Source organism: Chroicocephalus ridibundus, chromosome 17 (genome assembly GCF_963924245.1).
Source record: "Chroicocephalus ridibundus chromosome 17, bChrRid1.1, whole genome shotgun sequence".
NCBI classification, from domain to species: Eukaryota; Metazoa; Chordata; class Aves; order Charadriiformes; family Laridae; genus Chroicocephalus; species Chroicocephalus ridibundus.
Window position 1 is genome coordinate 6,702,128 of NC_086300.1, and position 21,381 is coordinate 6,723,508.

At 49.9% G+C, this 21,381-nt stretch overlaps 1 protein-coding gene across 2 annotated transcripts in view; it reads right to left on the reverse strand.

Annotated features, from left to right (window-relative positions):
- Positions 1-21,381, reverse strand: part of MYO1D (myosin ID) — a 172,046-nt gene that overhangs the window by 75,018 nt on the left and 75,647 nt on the right. For both annotated transcript variants that reach the window (XM_063354968.1, XM_063354969.1), the window contains 3 exons: positions 9,123-9,346; positions 7,845-7,989; positions 7,108-7,212 (listed from right to left, as the gene is read on the reverse strand). In XM_063354968.1, coding sequence (XP_063211038.1) covers positions 7,108-7,212; positions 7,845-7,989; positions 9,123-9,346 — 474 coding nt within the window. The remainder of the gene's footprint in view (positions 1-7,107; positions 7,213-7,844; positions 7,990-9,122; positions 9,347-21,381) is intronic.

Sequence of the window (21,381 nt, forward strand, 5' to 3'; positions counted from 1 at the left end):
AGGAAGAGATGCTGAATAACTGGGATTATTTTTAGGAAGCAGATGAATGGGAGAAAATAAATAAAGGCTATGAAACACTGAATGGCCCAGAGAAAGCAGGTTGGCAGTGTCTGGTGCTACTCGCTGAGTGGTCCGAGCAGAGTAGCAGGGGTTCCTCAAACCGTCGCTTGGCCGTGCAGCTTGAGCACATCAGGCTCCAGGTCCTCGGAGTCAAAGCAAAGGCTTCTCCAGGCTGCTGGGCTGTGACCTGCCCCACTCAGACCTCGGATCCGACGCCATGTGGCCATGGTTCCCAAACACGCCTTTTTAATTTATTTTAATTCGTTTTAAAGAGTCTGATACCACCATCTGCTCCCTGCCATGATCCCGTTGGTTGCTCTCATCTCAGCGTCCTGTGCCCACCTCCAGCACAGAGCCCCCGGTGACCAAGGGCACAGACCTCATCCTGTTGTGCCACCAGGGACACCCCAACTCGGAAGGTCTGTGGGGACAGGAAACGTGCCCAGCTTTTGCAAGGCAATATCATATCGGAGTAGTTCTACAAGCATGTTTTAAATTCCACTTCTTTCTGCTGGTTGCCCACTGTTTTCAGTGTTCCCACTGAACAATAACTTCAGCTGAGCAGCCAAAGAGATGACCTGGACAGGCTGGAGAGCTGGGTGGAGAGGAACATCATGAAGTTCAACAAGAGTGAGTGTAGGGTGCTGCACCTGGGGAGGAACAACCCCCCGCACCAGGACAGGTTGGGGGTGACCTGCTGGAGAGCAGCTCTGGGGAAAGAGACCTGGGAGTCCTGGGGGACAAGAAGTTGCCCATGGGCCAGCAACGTGCCCTTGTGGCCAAGAAGGCCAGTGGTCTCCTGGATGGCATTACAAAGAGCGTGGCCAGCAGCTTGAGGGACCTCCCCCTCTGCTCTGCCCTGGGGAGGCCACGGCTGGAGCACTGGGGCCAGTGCTGGGCTCCCTGGGTCAAGAAGGACAGGCAACTGCTGGAGAGGGGACAGCAAAGGGCCACCGAGATGCTGAGGGGACTGGAACCCCTCTCTGATGGAGAAAGGCTGAGGGACCTGGGGCTGTTGGGCCTGGAGAAGAGCAGACCAAGAGGGGATCTCATCAAGGCTTATCAATACCTATAGGGCTGGTGTCAGGAGGATGGGGCCAGGCTCTTCTCAGTGGTGCCCGGGGACAGGACAAGGGGTAACGGGCACAAACTTGCCCCTGGGAAGTTCCATCTCAACACGAGGAGGAACTTCTTTGCTGTGAGGGTGGCAGAGCCCTGGCACAGGCTGCCCAGAGAGGTGGGGGAGTCTCCGTCTCTGGAGACATTCCAACCCCGCCTGGCCGCGTTCCTGTGCCACCTGCTCTGGGTGACCCTGCTCTGGCCGGGGGTTGGAGGGGATGATCTCCAGAGGGCCCTTCCCACCCCGGCCAGGCTGGGATTCTGTGAAGGGGAAGTCCAGCAGCTCATCTCATGTGAGAAGCAAATTCTCGCTGCCCTGGAACTCGCGTCCTTTTCAGCTCTTTCTAAGCAATCACTTTGCTTCAGGTGTCTCATGCATCTATGCCATATTTATGTAAACAATTCATGCTGTGTTTTTAGAAGTAAACTGTCACATTGGGCAGCATGCACAGAAGAGATCCAGAGAAATGCCAGCACTGTTGCAAATGCCACCGTTCCTTTGATTTTGTAGGAGTAGAGACAGGCCTTATGTTCTCAGCTCCAGCTTCTACCCTCCCAGAGAACAGCCCTCCCCAGCATTGTGTTCTCTGCACCTTCTGGGCATTTTTTTTATTTATATCTTTGTTGATCCAAACGCGAATCGGTCTTAATTTAGCTTCTTGACAAGCTCACGGGGAAAAATGAAAGTCTAGCTCACAGCAGAAAAACCTCCAAATGAGCTTTTCAGGCCACTGCCAGGGGGCTGTAGACACCCCAGGGCACCGGGCTTTGGGCCTCTCAAGGGAGTTTGGTGCCCCAAACGACAAGGGCGAAAGTGGGAAGAAAAGCCCGATTCTAAAAAAACCCAGGGAGACCGTTGTTTCCTAGGTGATACAACAAAATCTGGCGGTACGCATGAAATATGCATTTGGTTTCCCAAGGCAAAAAGCTTGAATATTTCCTTTGAAAAATGAAGAGCACCACAACGCTCAGAAAAGATGTATTTTTCCGTAGGCAGAAACGACCTGCTTCTACCTATACCCACCCGCGAGGAAGCCAGCACACGCACCTCCCATCAGCGAGGCTTCAAAGTCTCTTCGCAGACCTTCTATAAAAAGAGCTATAAAAGCTTCGGTCCAAACAGATTCACCCATTATTATTCATCTCAAGCTGTTGAAATGAAGACCCCACGCCCTCAAGCTAAAGAAAACTTCAGCAGCAGTTATCAATACTTCGAGAGCAGTTCCCCGGCTGGCGAGAGTTGGTATTACTTCCTTGACTTCTCTAGAACGACGTCAATCAGCAGCTAAAAAAGATCCGTCTCCAAGAATTGAACGGTTAGCAAATATCTTGCAGGTCATAAGGTATGTTCTATACATAAACATTTTTAAATAAGTTTTTAAACTGCAGGCTTAACTTCTACTCGACTTGCCCAGGACTTATCTTTTTGATTTCTTTTCTTTGCAGGGAAAGAAGTGTATTAGACCGCAATTATCTGTCAATTTTAAAGAGCAGACACCTAACACTGCTGTTGACAGTCAAGAAGGCTTCCCACGAGGCGTGATGGCTCGGTACCTTCCCGAAAGCCGCAAAGAAAGTCTGATGTTGCTCCAGAAATAAAACATTCACCTCGAGGCACCAAAGCGCGCTCTCGTTACCAGTGACACCCTTCTGCCTGCCTAAGGAACCAGCAGTAACGGCACATTTTTTGCTCAAGAATCCTCAAATAAGCTGAATCATGAAAAATATACCCCCGATGAACTTGAGCAACCTCGTTCTGTGGACTGACGCTTTGTTGAAGAGAATTATTGGAGGGGAGCAAGGCAATGACCTGATCATTAATTACACTTCCATTTCTGTAACTCACTCTTCAGTCCCCTGCTAAAGCTTTCCAGATTTCAGCTGAGAAACAAACAGCAACAGCCAACCTGAAAACCCACAACACAAATCTTAGGTTTAGCCGACGAAATTCGGCAGCGAAATTTCAGCGAAATTCCCCGCAGCGAAAAGTCGCTCCCTTTCAAACGCTCTGTCTAACCATGGCTCCAGCCCGCACGTGCTCCCGCCAAGCGCCGCTCCTCTGCAAACAACATTTGGTACGACACGGGGAAGTTAGGGAAGGATAAGGCTAACAGGGAAAAAAAAAATATTACGATTTTTTTTTTTTTTTTTAAAAAGAAAAGGATAGAATGTAGCAACCAGAAGAAATTCCCTCTACCCCGCAGCACTGAGAGCTGATCCTCAGCCTGCCATTACTCCGCGGGTAAGAGGCAGAATGCTACAAGCTTGTGTTTTTGACAAGAGAAACACCTTTGTTTTAAAAAGGATAGGATATAAATTGTTTTATGTGACGAGTGAAAGAAGGCTAATGCTGTTGTCAGGGTAAAGACTGTGTTCTTGTAGTCAAGGCACGGAGCTGCTTACGGGCTCTGCGACAGTTGCTTAGCCTGCGAAGCCGGTGTTCCAACTGCAGGCATAATAGATTACCTAAAGAAGTGCATTGGTTGGGAAGTGAAATGGTGAATCTTCAAACGTCAAATCTCTGTCTCATTAGCTTTCAAAGTTCAGGATTGTTTGTCTTCTCTCCTTTGTTCTCTTCAGGCTTGCCTGGACCTTTCTTGTCCATACAAGAGGGAAGAGAAATGGTTCATTCAAAAAGATATTACATCCGAGCGTGGATTTGAAAGGGGTCCTCTGCTCTTGAGGTTAAACGTGGAGCTGTACCGAAACCGCCAGCCTTACGCACACCGTTAAAGATCCTACAAAGCTGCAGTCTTGTCCTCAACAGCAGCGCTGGAATGATTTTACGCATTTGTCAGAGGAGAGGTGCTCCTATTTGCTGCTTTGAGGCCATCATTTTCCTAAAGGAGATGTTGTATTTTCACTAAATTTAGCTATATTTTTTCTGCCTAATGCAGATCCTTAAGAACGAACAGCAGAACAACGACTTCAAAGCCTCGGGCACCACCAGGCTGTGGACGAGGAGCCGTTCCCCCGCGCCAGCCGCCCCATCGCCCACGGCGTTGTGCCCGTTTCAGCTCAGCTCGTCCCACCTCAGCCCCGCTGTCACCGCGCGTACGTCCCGTCCTGCCACGCTCACGCCTGGGCTTCCCTTAGAGATGACTTCAAAAGCCAGGCACAGCTGTCCCTAACTAAGCAGGGAAGTGGGGGATTAAGCCTGAGCTCTCTGATAGAAGAAAGCGACCCACAACTTAACCCTGGAAAAGATCAAAAAAGTGACAAGATAATTTAAAGACTGCAAGTCTGGAACCTCGCTGCGTCCGCAGCATTTTCCGATTTCAGCCGAGCTACTTTTTTTAAGCACCCATGGTAAGCTAAAGCTTTCGTCACCTCTGGAAGCAATGAAAACCTTCCAGGCTGAGGAAGAAATCTGCGTTATGACAGGTAACACCTATTCCATCTCCAGATTGCTCTTATTACTGAAGTGCTGGGACACCAGTGTAACAAACCCCAGCAGAAAATGCATTTTTCCAACACGTAATCACAGTAATGGGATGTACAGAAAGCCTGTTCGTCTGCTCCGGGATTTCTTCATACACCATAAAAAAGAAAGCACTGCTCCGAAAACACGGAGATGTACTGGCGGCCGGTCACAAGTGGTGTTCCTCAGGGCTCAGTGTTGGGACCATTTCTGTTTAACATCTTTATTGATGACCTTGATAAGGACATAGAGTGTATCATCAGCAAGTTTGCAGATGACACGAAGCTAAGCGGGAGTGTTGATCTGTGTGAGGACAGGGAGGCTCTACAGAGAGACTTGGATGGATTGGATCGATGGGCCAACGCTAACGGCATGAGCTTCAACAAGACCAAGCGCCGGGTCCTGCACTTGGGCCACAACAACCCCATGCATCGCTACAGCCTTGGGGCAGTGTGGCTGGAGAGCTGCCCGGCAGAAAAGGACCTGGGGGTTCTAATTGACACGCGGCTGAACATGAGCCAGCAGTGTGCCCAGGTGGCCAAGAAAGCCAATGGCATCCTGGCTTGTGTTAGAAATAGTGTGACCAGCAGAAGGAGGGAGGTGATTGTCCCCCTGCACTCAGCACTGGTGAGGCCACACCTTGTGTATGGTGTCCAGTTTTGGGCACCCCAATGCAAGAGAGATCTCGAGGTGCTGGAGTGAGGGCAGAGGAGGGCAACGAAGCTGGTGAAGGGCCTGGAGAATAAATCTGATGAGGAGCGATTGAAGGAGCTGGGACTGTTTAGAGGAAGAGGAGGCTGAGGGGAGACCTCATCACTCTCTACAACTACTTGAAAGGCCATTGCAGAGAGGTTGGTGCTGGTCTCTTCTCGCAGGTAATTAGCGATAGGGCAAGAGGGAATGGCTTCAAGCTGCAGCAGGGTAGGTTTAGGCTGGACATTAGGAACAAATTCTTCCCAGAAAGAGTGGTCAGACACTGGAATGGGCTGCCCAGGGCGGTGGTGGAGTCACCATCCCTGGATGTGTTTAAGACTCGTTTAGATGTGGGGTTGGGGGATATGGTGTAGGGGAGAACTCAGTAGAGTGGGGTTGATGGTTGGACTCAACGATTCCAAGGGTCTTTTCCAACCTGAATGATTCTATGATTCTATGAAAGGCAGGAGCTCTGTGCTTGCAATCACTGACCAGGGCAAGGTACGGAGCTGCGCTTCAGAAACCTGCTTCCCCCTGTGCCCGCACAGGAGATTGTCCTTTGAAGCTGAATCAGGAGCAAGCGAGAGAAACATAAGGACTTAAAAGCTTAAAAGTTGCCTAACGGTCAGCAAAATTAAACTCCCACATCGGGTGTACGTATACCGGACACCCCGCGCACCCTGAGTAATTCCCCTCACCGCCATCCCGTTCCCATTCAAAACAATTCCTGTAGTCACATCTTTAAGAACAGAATATCGTAGTTTTACCATTATTCCAGTGTAGCTCGAAACAGCACTGATTTAGAAACAGCTCAATAAATGAATTAGAAGGGGAATCCTTTTGTTTTCAGCCCAGAGTGGAAAAAAAAAACAGGGTGAAATTCTCCCGGGTCTCCTTGTCCCTAGCAGAGGTTCCGTCCAAACTGCTGAAGATTTGTAAGGACGAGGTTTGGACTCAGACTCACTCGATCCTCTTTTAATCCTGACAATATCCACCAACATTCACTCAAACTGCTCATCCAGCTAACGAACCACGCTCTTAAAGACAACAACTTAAAAGCAACGGAATACTCCACTGAAATATATTTCTTTGGAAAGCAATAAGAGATTTCTATTTTAATATACACAAATCGCTGTGGTAAAAATAACGTAACGCGCTACGACTAGCAAAGAAGTTTTGTTATAAAGGGAGATTTTACGCTGCAGAATGAATTTTGTTGTTACTGTTAAATATAACATTTGCAGAATCATAAGCAATGATCACGCACATGCTGCACTTCTGGCAAGTGGGGGACAACTGCAATAGCACATTTTTAGAATAAAAAAAATATACAGCTTCTTAAAAACACTGGAACATCGGCCTGCCATTGGAATTGGTTTTGTCTGTTGGCTTCGGAAACTTTCAAATATCCTCTCCTGACAGACACTTAAACCCAGCATCATTTAGATCGTTACGAACTATCCATCAAAATTATGCAAGCACATTTTTCTAATTAGTTTTTTTGAACCTTCCAACCAATTTAACGAAAAAAACACATTCTGCTATGAAAAAAAGCCTGATCCAAACAAGTTACAGAGAACGCAGTGAATCCACCCATGCCTCCGACACGAAGAGGCCGCAGAAGCCCCTCACACGAAGGACCCTTTGGTGCGAGAGGCTCAGAGTTACGTCTCCATCGGAAAATCCCTGACCCTGCTCCTTGAAACAGGAAGGGCTTTGAGCTGCCGCCTGTTAAGGCCTCTCCAGGATTCCCTCCCCGAGATTTCACCTGGACGCGGGGATTCCCCCCACCCAGCCCACGTGGGTGCCGTTACCTTGCGGACATGGCAGGAGAAGAGAACGTTCATGTACTTGTCTTTCCGTTTCAGCTCATTGGCAACGGGGATGAAAGAGCCCGTGGTCTGCGGGTTATCCGGTTTCTGAAAGAGCAAAGACAGGCAGGTAACTCTCCTCGCTTCCTGAGGGAGCAGCTGCGGTAGGCGACGGCAGGCCGGAGGACCGCCGCTGCACCACCTCCTCCCAAGGCTTCCTCCAGTCCCTGCCTCCTCGAAGAGCGGCAGAGCAGCTGGAGTTTTATGCGCGTTCCGGAAAAAAAAAAAAAAAAAAAAAAAAAAAGCCTTAACAAAACAAAATGCTTAAAGGAAGGACGGAGTAAAAGGAAGCGATGGAACTTGCCCAGAGAGAATTTCTTTGTTCCTTTTCATTTTAGGCTATTTCTTAACATCCCATTATATTTAGAATTTCAGGTTTATATCGACTTCTTTCTTAGCTTTGGCCATTTGAAGAGCCGGCTGATGGCATTACTCATTATCTTTTAATGCTGTTGTGATGCTCAAGCTTGGCTTAAGTATTCAGAAAAATCACTCCTAGTGCAGTAGAAGTCAAAGACGCTGAAACTACATAAAGCCGTTTAGAGAGGAAATTTCTCGCTGGGGGAGAAAGGGGAAAGTACTTCTCCCTCTCAAGAAACCAACAGTCGCTTTTTCAAATCGCCACCCTTTTTAGCGTCCTAAGCCCCAGGCGTTGCATCGATCCCTTCACTCGTACTCACCAGTGCGATGTAATTCCCCTCCCACGCTCTCTGCAGGCCAATATCAGCTCTGTGACCCTTCAGCACTTCCATGGCGGCAACCTTGGCCCTCAGTTGAGGTAGGACTTCTGGTGGGACGCTGCGGATGAGTTCACCTGCTCTCCACCTGCCGCAAAACGCCCGCATCAGTCCCACGGCCTGTACCACGCACTACGAGCGCTACTTCTGCCCGATCCACACAACAAGGACACCCCTGGACTATAAACGTTGCGGGGGAAAAGCCCTTCCATTATATTCCTAAAGCTGGAAACTTCAGTACCTTTTAAAAGTCACGTATCACCTCTGACTCCTGCTGGTATGCTCCCCGTCCCGCGCCCAGAAGTCAACTACTGGCGCATCTGTTTGCAATAAAGTTTTTGCAAGCCCATTTTTTGGCTCATTTACACCACCATTCTCTTTTAAGAGCTGAATTTGGCCCTGCAATTGAAACCTAACCAACTGTAACACGAACCAGCGCAGGGTAGCCCATCCATTACTCCACGCCACGCTCCACCTTCAGCAGCGACACCAGTTCTCTAGGGTTAATGCTACGAAAACACTTTTATCCACTAAAATTTTGTAGTGATGATAATAATCGAGCTTATTCTGAAAGCGGGACTCTCCACTCAGGTTGTGGATGGCTTTCAAGAGACAGCTGTGGAAAAAATCAAGGCTGACTTGATCTAGTGCTGGTGGCAATGGCCCTTCAAGCAGATGGCCGGACCGGAGATCTCCAGCGGCCCCATCCAGCCAACGTTTCTCTTGTTCAGTGACTTTCAGAAGTCATCATTTTCCAAATTGGAAGCGTAACTATTCTGCCTACAACTTACCAGGGAAAAAAATCACTAGCTTTTCGACATTAGGAGGTTGTAATAAAGGTATAAAATACCTCTTCTGCACATAGGACATGGGTAATAGGAGAATATTGCTTATTCTATTGCAGAAAAGTACCGAGTTACTATAAGAAGTCTTGAGGAAGTGGAAAAGATTCCTTTTCTCTCCCCCCACATCTAACAGCAGCTGCTCTTTTCTTTTGAAAGCAACCAGAAAAGGGCCAAGGAAGGAAATACAACGTTCACCCTGACTAAATCTTTGAAACAGAATAATTATTTGCCTGGTCAAGGGTACCAAAAGCCACCGACATTTCCATCTACGCTGCCCAGTTCATGTTCTTCAGTCATCTTCCCAACTTTTACAGAACGCGCAGTAGCTGTTCGCTCCTCTAGGTTAGACGGAAAAGGCAGGAGGTTTTCTTTGTACCTGTGGTAAATGGTCTGGAGTGCCTCTTCGAACCGGCGCAGCACTTTGGGCGGGGTGGGCCACTGCACGTGCTTGCCATAATCCTTCATTAGCTTCACGTTGTGAAAGCGTCGGGCGACCTCGTGGATGTAAGCCTTCACTTTGTAGCGGCGGTAATACTTGAGTATCGTCAGGGCGGCTCTTGTCCTCTTATAGCGAAGGCGAGCCAAAGTGCCCCTCCAAACCTAAGAGGCAGTGGAGAAGAACAGTTTTAGCAAGTTTTTTTCCTTCTGTACTCCTTCCACACTGCTGAAATCCATCAATATATTAGTTTTGTTTTAAAGGAAGGGACTTTTCTGCGCCAGCAAATCCAATTAAAACATCACTGAAAACCCACTCTTGTTTACCAGTGTATCGAGAAACAATTTTAAATCTGATTTAAAAAGATTGCTTCGAAAGGAGTTTGGGGTATATCTACTCTGGCCACGCGCTGAAAATATGCAATACAAATGATATCCTCCCGACGCGCCGGACGGGAGGCCAGCTCCACCACGAGTCTCGTTGGTGCCTGGAGAGCACCAGAGGCAGAAAACACACCGTGTTCTGGACTTCTCCTTCCCACACCGCACCGAAGAGGCTCTCTGCGACTGCTCGCGGCGCTGATGTGACCATACGTGGCTCCCACACCTCAGCCGAAGCCCCTGCGTGCGGCGAGACCCGTCAGCGCTCAGCCGGGCCGGGACAGGTCCCGCTGCTCCCATCCCGTAACCAGAGACAGGCACCTTGGCCCCAGCGCTCCCCAGCTGGCACCCGCCTCCCCGAGGGATCCGTCAGCAGCTCTACTTTCCCTCTACCGTGATCTGCCAAAACGAAGACTGTATTTTTGTTTCCCGGTAGAATTCGACTGGAAGGGTAACGAGGCTCCTGCACACGAAGAGCGCTTCACCGCTCGCTACGGGCCCTGCCGGAGAGGTTATTTCCCTCTTGAGAAACATCCCACAGCACCACTGATGCATATCAAGCCTTCTGTTTACAGAAGAATTAACTAATTACCTGAGGCAATTTCCAACATGATATTCGCTTTATGAAGCTGATGTCGAAGGTTCTCTTGACCGCTTTACCGATAATCCTGACATGTGGCTGAAAAACCCTATATGTAGCAAGCAGTATGGCAGATGTGAGGGGCTGCTCTTCTCTGTATGTTCAAAATTCAAAGAGGAAATAGCAATTTTGGGTTCCAAACCCCTCAAAAGCAGCAGACCCTCTTGTCCCAACCTCTGTCAGAGTAACCCCTCCCTGTTCTCCTTTGGAGCCCTTGTGTAGGGCATCTCCCGTTCACGAGGGACACGACCCACATAGCTCTGGCAGAGCTTGGGGAGTTCCCTGAGCACCCATCACTTCAACGGTGCGTGTGATGCTCCATAAAGCACATTTGTGCTCTGACACGCCAGAACCGAGCCAAGACCCTCGGTAACGCTGCCCTAGCATCCAACAGCGCGGCTGAGCCGATCCATCCCTCATTTGTATTTTAGTGTGTCCAGCTGACTGCAAGCGTACAACCCCCAACACTTCATGCCAAGATAGCAACTGGTCCTCAAAACAGCATGAAATCACTCTCTACCCTGCCTGTTCTGTGCATCATTTGCGCAGTGAAGCCAAACTGCAGCTGCAAAGTCCCATATGGCTGAGAAGCAGAGGGAGCCCCGTTTGCTCCTGTATAGAATCACAGAATGGTTCGGGTTGGAAGGGACCTTAAAGATCATCTCGTTCCAACCCCCCTGCCCTGGGCAGGGACACCTCCCACCAGCCCAGGTTGCTCCAAGCCCCGGCCAACCTGGCCTTGAACCCCTCCAGGGATGGGGCAGCCACAGCTTCTCTGGGCAACCTGGGCCAGGGGCTCACCGCCCTCACAGCAAAGAATTTCTTCCTCAGATCTCATCTAAATCTCCCCTTTTTCAGTGTGAAACCATTACCTCCTGTCCTATCATTACACAACCTGATCCAGAGTCCCTCCCCAGCTTTCCTGTGGGCCACCTTCAGGGACTGGAAGGGGCTCCAAGGTCCCCCCGGAGCCTTCTCTTCCCCAGGCTGAACCCCCCCAGCTCTCTCAGCCTGTCCCCACAGCAGAGGGGCTCCAGCCCTCCCAGCATCTCCGGGGCCTCCTCTGGCCCCGCTCCAACAGCTCCGTGTCCTTCTTGTGCTGAGGGCTCCAGAGCTGGACACAGCACTCCAGGTGGGGTCTCCCCCAAGCGGAGCAGAGGGGCAGAATCCCCCCCTCGCCCTGCTGCCCACGCTTCTTTTGATGCAGCCCAGGTTGCGGGGGGTTTCTGGGCTGCAAGTTCGCGTTGCCTGCTCATGTTGAGCTTCTCGTCCACCAGCACCCCCAAGTCCTTCTCCTCAGGGCTGCCCTCCAGCCATTCTCCGCCCAACCTGGATTTGTGCCTGGGATTGCCATGACCCATGTGCAGGACCTTGCACTTGCCCTGGTTGAACTTCATGAGGTTCGCCCAGGCCCACCTCTCAAGCCTGTCAAGGTCCCTTTGGATGGCATCCCTTCCCTCCATTGTGTAACCGTGCCACACCACGTCACAACATCCTACGTTGAATGTTAGAGGAAGAGGGAAATGTTCCTGGACAGCAAAGCGGAGGAAAGTGAAGCCCAGCAAGCAACCAGGGGAACAACTCAACACGTGCAAGGTGACCCAAGGCAACGTGCTCCTTCCCAGACACCAGGAGCCGCTCTCCTAAGGTGGGCATGGGAACAGAGACTATGTCAGTGGTCACAGGGCAGAGCGGGGGAAGCGTGGCAGGACATGGGACAGGGAAGGGAATACTAGCAGGAAGCCCAAAAAAGCAGTCGCTGTCACCACGGCAGACAGTCAGCACTGCTGTACCGACCAAAGAACCGGCGGGAAGAGAAAGCGTGAGCTACAGAGTGAATAGCGGACTGGTACCACAGGTCTCAACACTGCCTGCGTATAAAATCATATACAACACTTTCCTTCTGTATTCTTCGAAGTCGTTAGGTTGAGGAAAAGCAGCATCCTTTGCTTAACGTATGCTGTTCTTAGTAGTCACTTCTAGCGCGCACGGTTATAACTGTAGTGTTACACGTCTATAACCTGCGTATCACAAAGAGACACAAGAACGTTGCCGTATAACGGGCCTCAGAGCTCCCGAGAAGCTCAGGGCTTCCTGAAACCACAAACTGAAAGCTCGCAGAGGGCCTGGAGTTCACCCAAAGCGTGTAAGGCTGATTTAAACCCAGCATGTCCACGGCTGAGGGCATAGGAGGTTCGGAACTGTAGGAATTTTAACAGAATCAGCAACTAGGATGAAATAGTTGAGCATCTAAAGAGTACTGAAGTAATTTGTGCTCTTTTTTTAAAGAGAAGTGAAGACGACTTGGATTGCTTGAGACATTTAAACACAGACCGAAGTGCCACAAAATGTACCTGCCAGGACAGTAAAACAAGATAAACTGGGTAAAAACCTACTGCAAACTTCTCATTTTTTCATTTAATAAGAATAGAAACGAGGAACAAAGGGTTCCGGGTCGCAGCTAAACAGCCTTCTGAACGTTACAAAGGATCTCCAGAAAAGAACAGGCACGGTAAATCTGTGTAAGCTGGTAATAACGTTGTAGAGCTTCACTTCTGTCGGTTGTTCCCCAAAACATTTGGAATTGTTTTTAGATACAGAAACATGTCGCTTCCTTGTGCTTGAAGTCGGCACGCTCTTGAGGCAAGTCTCTTGCTGTGGTTATTTTTGACACCAGCCAGAGGCCCGTGGAACAAAGGCGCTGCAGCAGATCGCCCCGACGTTGGATCAGCTGCATCGCTGCAGAAATTGGCTTCCCAGCAAGAAGTGTCACAATTGCTACAAACACTAGCCTTCCAAATCCAATTATCCAGCCGAGGCATGCCCCTTGGCTACACGCAAGCAGTAAACTATTAATGAAAAGCATGTCCTCAAATCAAGTTGTCATAACTGGGTAATCTCACTCCTAGTAAAGACCTTCCTAATAGCCAGAACGGCAGCTCCTCCCAAAAGGAAGGAGAAAGCCAAAGATAAGAACAATATTTTTCCCAGGGAACGGGGTACAAATATTTTTAAAATTAATTGTTTTTCCGGCCCTGTGTTTTTCTTTTCAACCACGGGGCTCGTTTCTGCTCCAGGCAGCCCATCAGTAATGCTGAACTGCCCGATGGTCTCCCAGCCTCCTCCGGAGAGACGGACCCTTGATACCTACAGACAAGAGGAGGCCGTCAAAGCAACACGCTCCTTGTTCGGCAGCCACTTTGCGCGCTCTGCGTTGGGTAGTTGTGAGCAACGGGTCAGAATCACTCACAGATAAACGAGGCGGCTGGAGTGTTTCCTACCATTCCCACGGGTGAACACTGGGAGAGCGCTACCTCTCTCAATGTACCTTTCCGATTCTTCCCCCCACCTCCAGTTCGTAACTCAAGAACATAAAGCACTGTAAAATGAAAAAAAACCAAACAAAAATTAAGAATTTTTCCAGTGTTAAGTTTATCATGGCGTTTAGCAGATATTCTACACGGATTCTCACGTTGTAAAAGCTACTCTTCTGTTATATGCTGGAGGACAAGAGCAGAGCCTTGGCCAAATGCGGGAGACCCACATGCCAAAAACCCAACAGAAAGAAGACCTGTGCATCCAGGATTCTACTTTCCTTCAGCCCTCCGTACCCCAGGGTAACGTCCAACTCATTGCCATCTATAGTTCAGAAAGGATTCAACAGCTCACACGCATCACCTTGCTGAAACTCAGCCACCCGCGAGCAGCTTTCAGCTTGAACGTCAATCAGAGCTACACACCACCCAGCTGGCAGTTTTAGGGCTTGCATTTGGGAAATCTTGCGAGGACAGAGTAAACCAGCCCGAGAACGGCAGTGCCCCGTATCACTCCAACTACAGGCAAGGATAAAATGATGCTTCCCTTTGCCACCTTTCTGCGGCTTTCACTTCTGGTTAACCTGGCTTCCCATAGAAAGGAGACTGAAGACAACCCCGTCCCAGCCTGACCTCAGAGATTGCCCTGATGCCTCCTGAACCTCCAGCCAGCTCCAACCAAATCTGCCAGAGGAACAGACGACTCAAAGGGGCAAGTCCATATATCTTGCCGGGAAAATCAACAGCAGGGTAGAGCCAGCCTCAAATTAGAGTGACATTGCTGGAAATGCTTCAGAATGAGCTCAAGAGCCATCTGCCTTCTTTGATCTCCAAATCCCACCCAGCACATGCGAAGCTCCAGCCAGGCACGGCCACACGAGACCGCACCGAGCCAAACAGGTAGAGGATCCCGGGAAGATGTGGCAGTGTTTCAGGGGCACGAGGAGGTGGAGCTGCGTGCAGGACACAAGGGAAGGAGTGGAGGATACGATGAGGAAGACTGGAGAGTTTTGGCAGTGAAGTGGTCCCAAGAAAACTGATTGTTGTCACTGGCGTGTCACCAGCGTAGGACAAACCCAGAGGAAGCCAGGCTCAGAAAAGAGCTTCTGTGATGGTAATTTTCAAAGTGACACACTAAAAAACGGACTCCAAAGAAATCAATTTTGTCATCAGTCAGTGCAGTGCCTAGTGCCCAAGCAAGAGCAAGAGCCATCGTGCAGGACGGGCTGTGAACAGACTGTCCTCTACGAGAAGAGCCGCCCAAGGAGACACGGCACGGCAGGGTGTAGGAGGGGAATAAGCGGTGGCACGTGTTGGCTCCGCAATGTGAGTACGCAGGGAAAGGGACCGTGAGCACAGTAAGGACTCTTAGAAGCAAGGTCACATTGAAAATGGAAAGAAAAGGGGTTTCTAGGCTTTTTTTTTTTTTTTAATGAAAGTATTCTTCCCTATCCATTGCTCACCCGCAGTCTCTCCACATCTCTTTCAATACCTCTGCCTTTTCCTCTGTGCTTTGTCCTCCTTAAGGCCAGGTGAAGACAAATTAAGAGGGGAAGGGAAATTACGACTAAAGGGCTAGGAGGGTGGAGAGAGAGAGAAAGGAAAAGGTTGGAAAACAAAGCCTAAACAGCAGAAATTCAGCCCAAACTCCTGAACACTAGAAAGAGTATCTATTTCTATGGCTGCTTCCAGTGAAGAGAGTTCCTTGCTCTTTCCTTCACCACACTCCCTTCTACCCCTTCAGTTCTGGCCAGGAGGTGGGAGTGACCACCGGGACCATGAGACGCTCCAGACCAAGAGAGATCCTCCTGCACCCCTGGGTGCTCCGTGACCCCCTCGGTGGTTCCCCTCCTCCCAGCGCGGCAGCGGCTTCGGCAGCCTCGGAAACTGGGACTCGCAGAAAAAGAAAAAGAGTCGTATCTTACGGGAAGGACTGAAATCTTTTCTGAAGTACGTTTGATTCACGTGGGGTTTTCTTTTCATTAAAATTTGATAAATTAAAAATCAAATGGAAAAGGAGACCTGGATATGCCTTTAGAATCAGCGTAAAAACCTCAGTGAGCTCCTAGCAAACTTTCCAAGATTAAAGAAAAGTAACGCGGATCAAGTCCAGCACCTTAGCAGGAAACTCTGTATATCAATCTATGCATTATAGGCTCGTCTGCAGACGGCAGCCTGCTTCCAAGCGCCAAATTTCCCATTAAGATAAAAAAAAAAAAGAGGAAGGAAGAAAGAAAACAATCAAATGCAGAGCGCAGGGAAGACCAGCAGCAGCCCAGACATGGTGGGCCAAAGTGCCAAGGTCGCCGCGCCTGCAGTTCTGCCATGGAAAAAGGGATAATCTAGATTTGACCTAGATGCCGCAATCTCTGCGAAGGCAGAAGAAACCCCCCACAGCACGCGATCGAAACCTACGAGCCAGCAAACAAAGGCCCAGACTTCAGCAAACAAACCGAGCTCGTCTAAATTAAACGCCGGCGTTATATTTTTTGAGCAGTTCCGCCACTGACTTAAACCTCGGGAAACTGTTTCACGCTTGCCGTAACGCAGCACACCGCCTCCCACCAGGCCTCCTTCCCACTACCCTGAACCGTTTCGCAATCAATATTTCATGCTGCCCGAGCACAAGCTGCCCTGTGGGCATCCAAACCGAAAAGAATAAAACAAAACCTCGCTAGAAATTCACACAGGCGTGAACCTTCCTGCACAGCTTTAAAGGCTCTCGAACGGGAAAGGTTATTAAATATTTAAGTCAATAGCGCGGTGCAGGAGCCGCGCGCAGTCCTGCCACGGGCTCCTCCGAGGCACCGCAGCTTGAATAAAATGCTCAAATCTGAAGCGAGCTTTAATTATACTGTTCCTGATTGCTTTGGAAAGGGGTCATCTCCTCGCAGAGCGAGGGGTCGACCCTCACGCGCGGCACCCACCGCTACGTGCGCACACCGCCGCTGGTGACCCGCGTTTTCCCAATCCGAGCACATTCAGATCCCGTGGAAGGTTTGAGGCAAACGGTTTTAAATCAAAGCCTCCCCATTCTACCATGTCACGTTACAGAGCGTATAAACAGCGAGTGGGAAGAGCTGCTTAATTTACTAAACGCTATTTTCTCTTCTCGCATGAGTCAGCTGAACAACGCTCATTCTATCGCTCTGCTTAATAGAAACAATACTCCGTGAGCTCAGAAAGAGAGAAGGATCCCACTCGGAGATTAATTAGATCGTACTAACAAGCCCGTGCCCAAGAATAAATGTAAAAATTATCAAAGGAAGGGTGGTTCGAAGCAGGCGGCCCAGGTGACGTGCTGGATGCCGAGCCGCTCTGGGTTGCTCCTGCAGCTCCTTCTGCTGCTCAGCAACGGCGGCAGCAAATGTCACCCTGCGGCACCCGTCCTGCTGCCAGGCCAAGCCTGAGCTGCTGCCGCTGCAGTTCAGCCCAAAAGCCTCCAGAAAGCTCTGTCCCATCCTACTCGTAAGGACTTGCTACTCTGTCTGGTGCCTCTGGCAGTGCCCCGCTCTCACGACAAAGGGCGCCCTATTGCTCCATCCTGGCTGCGCTCTACAGAATTTCCTGCCTCTGGCAATGACCAGGGAAGGAAGATGTTGGGAGAAAGGAGATAACTTTACGTGAACAGACGAAAGGGCAACGGAGCTGGTGAGGGGTCTGGAGCACAAGCCTTGTGAGGAGCGGCTGAGGGAGCTGGGGGTGTTCAGCCTGGAGAAGAGGAGGCTGAGGGGAGACCTTCTCGCTCTCTGCAACCCCCTGAAAGGAGGGGGTAGCCAGGGGGGGTCGGTCTCTTCTCCCAAGGAACAGGCAATGGGATGAGAGGAAACGGCCTCAAGTTGCACCAGGGGAGGTTTAGGATGGATATTAGGAAAAAATTTTACACCGAAAGCATTATAAAGCATTGGAAGAGGCTGCCCAGGGAAGGGGTTGAGGCATCAGCCCTGGAGGGATTTAAAAGCCGGGCAGACGTGGTGCTGAGACATATGGTTTAGTGATGCGTTTTGTCAGAGTTAGGTTGATGGTGGGACTCCATGATCTGAAAGGTCCCTTCCAACCTGGGCAATTCTGTGATTCTATGAAAATAACTGCCAAAGCTCCCGCATTAGGGAAGCGGAGAAGTCTGCAACCACCAGAACTAGGCTGCTGCCGTTAGAAGGCAGCAGGAACCTTCTCTCATCTCATGGAAATTCAAGGTAGAGCTTTTCATGCTGAAGACATCAAAATACAGGTCATTTCATGACCTTCAGTATTTTATTGCTGGTAAAAGCTGCAAGGACAACCAGAAGCACAGAACAACCTCCCAACATGGAGAAGTTAAATAAGCTAGGACACTTCTCCGGGGGAAAAGAGGACTGAGAGTGAATGTCACACATGTTCACAGAGTCCTGAGCCAAGCCCTGCCTCGTCAGTACGGGAATGAGCAGGCATCCAGTGACACTGGGAGATGTGTAGACCCAAACAAAGCAAGATCTCCCCACGCAGTGGTTGGCTGAGCTTGGCAAAGGCGGCCACAAACCCTAAAAGCTGGTGGCACATGTTTGAGGACGAGTTCAGGGAAGAAAAATCCAGCAGGTGTTACTGAATTAAAAAAACATGCCCAGCTTAGGTCATCCCAAGTCCCAGTGTCCAAAGGGCCTGGGAAAGCACTAAGGAGGGTTTGATGCACACTTGTCCTGCCGCTCTCCCTCCCGAGGCATCTCCTGGAGACACGACGGTGGTCCCGACGGACCTTCGCTCTGACGTGGCACAGCAGCTGCTGCAGTTGAAAACCTACATCTATTTAGTGAAGCGGCCGAGGATTAAGCTCCGTGTACGTTCCTGAAGTCGTGACAGCAACGTTCCGCCTTGTTGTTCCTACGAAGAGTAGCTACAGGGAAAATAGAGCCACACAAAGACCTAGAAACCATTCCTTACCTTTGTCTAAAGGACGCAGTTACCACTAAACCAGGCATTGCGGCTAGGGAGGACAGCTTTAATCATGGTTTAAAAAAAAAATAAATTTAAAATCCAGAGATATTTAATCAACCACAGATCAATCACTATACGCTTATTTTTGCCCGAAAGCCCCATAACCGGTGCGTGTAGCTCACCACCCATCCCCACGAAACAGTGGTACACCCTCTCTAAACCCTCTCGCAGGGACTGTGATTTACACCGCAGTGTCCTGTTGGGAAAGACGACAGACACAGAAATTGTCTGCGCATCTCTCCCTTATTATTGGCACAGTTCAGGTGCTCCTGCTATTTTTACTGTCATCTCAAATTAAGACCTTTTCCAAATTAAGGTCGCTGAATGCTATTTGCGCTTGCTTTACTTTACACCACGCCGGCAGTGCTTTTACAGCGCGCACAAGGCTTAAAGACGTCCTGAGGTGCAGCAGATCAGTGTCCTTTCAAAACCGAAAAGCTCAGGCACAACAAAAAAATAATTCCCTTCCATGAAAACAAGAAGGAAGCACGGACAGCAGTGCTCTGGGACAGAACCGCGGATAGATGCATGGACAGAATCTGCTCTTCCCAATTTGGCCATGATACACACAAACGAGCAGGAAAAAAACCCGCAACCCCAAACCGTGGAAGGACTGAGTTAGAACCCGAAATATTCAATTTGCAAGATCAGAACTACAAAAAGTTTGCTTAACCGCCAAGGGGCTGCAGAGACGTTTGCTGAAAGAAGCCCATTCAAGAGGAGAAAAAAAAGCCCCATTTGGGACTGGCATTTCCAGAGGGACACGGGGACGCCGCATTCCTCAATTCCTCCGATCCCTCACGGCAATCGATGCAGATTCCTTTTAAAGTCCTTCCGACACGTTCCGCAAACCGAAATGAAGTAAAGCAAAACCTTCTCCATGATGCTGGCAACGGGCTTGGGGAAGAGTTTGGGTGGGGGTTTTCTGGTTATTGTTTTTCCCCACACCCCCGGGAGGTAACAGACCAAGTTTTCAGGTGACCCTGACAGCCAGGAAGCTCAAGGTCTCAAAGCTCGGCCACAGGAGTCCCGGAACAGGCAGGTCCCTGCCATACATTTATTGCTGGATCATATTTTTAAATGGTGCTGCACAAGCACGGTATCCTCTCTTCTCCTCCCTTGCTCAAGAATAAATGGGTGTTTACGTTTCTTTAGATTACGGCGTGTTTTCACGGCATTTCCTGGGGGAGGAAAAGACGAATAAGCAAGTACCCAGGTGCCCGCAGCACCCGCCACCGAGAGGGCAGGATCCCATTCTCCCCTCTTTGCTGCGCCCCCGGGCACGGCCCTGACTCTCCGTTTCACCAGCACCGACGTTCACCTGAAGGAAGAGGAGCTGGTTGTGGAGCTAAACTGCCAGAAAATTACCTCTTCTTTTCTTCTGTTTTGGTAGGAGGCGAGTTCTTTTTTTTAATTTTTTTGGGGGGACGGTTGGAGTGAGGTGGTTTTTTGAGCCTGGGATGCCTCAAGGCGCTTGCTGGAAGCAGACAAGTAATGTTACTAGCACAAGGAGGCAAGTGGCGCAGGAGAAGCATCGGATCCGTCCGCCGAGAGATCGGCTTGGCCGTACCGGCAAACGGCACCGTCAACACGGGATACATCCAATTCTTCATCTTACTTGGTCCTTCACAGCCCCCACGGGCTGCTCCTTTGGAAGCAGCTACAGCGTCTCCTTTCCCTTCTCCCTGCCAAAGCCTCTCAAGATCAAAGCCTCGGCTCATGGTACAAATCCACATGTAATTATACACCTATTTCCACTTACAGTCAAATCTTCCCAAACACATTCTCTCAAGATGGTAAATGCCTGCAGTCCGGATGGCAAACACGTTGCGTCACCTTTTATTTGGGTCACTGAACCGAATCCCTCATCAGATTATTACCGCCCGGCCATAATCCGATGGGAGAACGCCCTCTTTGTCAGAGCGAAAGCCTCCCTTTGTGGTTAACGCTTCCCCGCGCACCGCGCTTCAAGGACTCATGGGGATGGAGAAGAAAGGGAAGGTGAAACATTAAATTATGACAAGTCAGCCCTGGTTCTTCTTTTTTTCCTGCTCTTCCCCGCCGGGTTTCGGGGAACGTTGCCATGGTGATGGGGGCTGCGAGCAGCGGCTCTGCGGAGAGCAGGCGCTCAGCCCCACGGCACGCTGACGCAGGACGGGCACCGTCCCCCGCGCCACCAGGACACCGCGGGGGCCACCACGGCCGGCACCGGGGCCATCCGGCCACGCTGCCCACCCGGGCTGGGGGGCTGTGGGTTTTTGTCCAGGGACTGGGCTGCAATACGAGAGCAATCCCCGCTTCCTCCGCATTAGGCGGCGAAGATTTAGTGAAGCGATTACCATATGCAGCTGTAGCGGTCTGATAAAATTACACTGAAATAGTGCACTAAATTATATTGACAAGATACATCATCTTTGCATACCGCACGTGCTGGCTGGCTGGGCTTTTTTTCTTGAACAAAGCACTATTCTGCAAAGCTAATGAATATGTGGGAACGTTTCCAAGGGCGGAAAAAGCAACGGAGTTTTATAGCAGCTTTTTTTTTTTTTTTTTAATTTTTATTTTTTATTTTTATTATTAGCATTAGAGCTGCTCCATTCGCATTCATGAAGACAACCATATAGATGGCAAGGCCACAGGTACAGTAAATAAACTCAAATGCACCACATAAAAAATCAGTGATGTTCTTGGCTGGTCCTTCTAAAATGACCCTCCGAGTTGATTCCGCCAGCGATGTCTCCTCTGCCATATGGGTTTGCTGATACCGGGCACCTCTCACTCGCTAAATCCTCCTGGAGCCAGCAAGTTGCCACGGTTAAATGACATCACATCTGCTTACTGACTTGGTTTGGTCGGAAGTGAAATTACAGCCTGGAATCTCACTCCCATTTTAT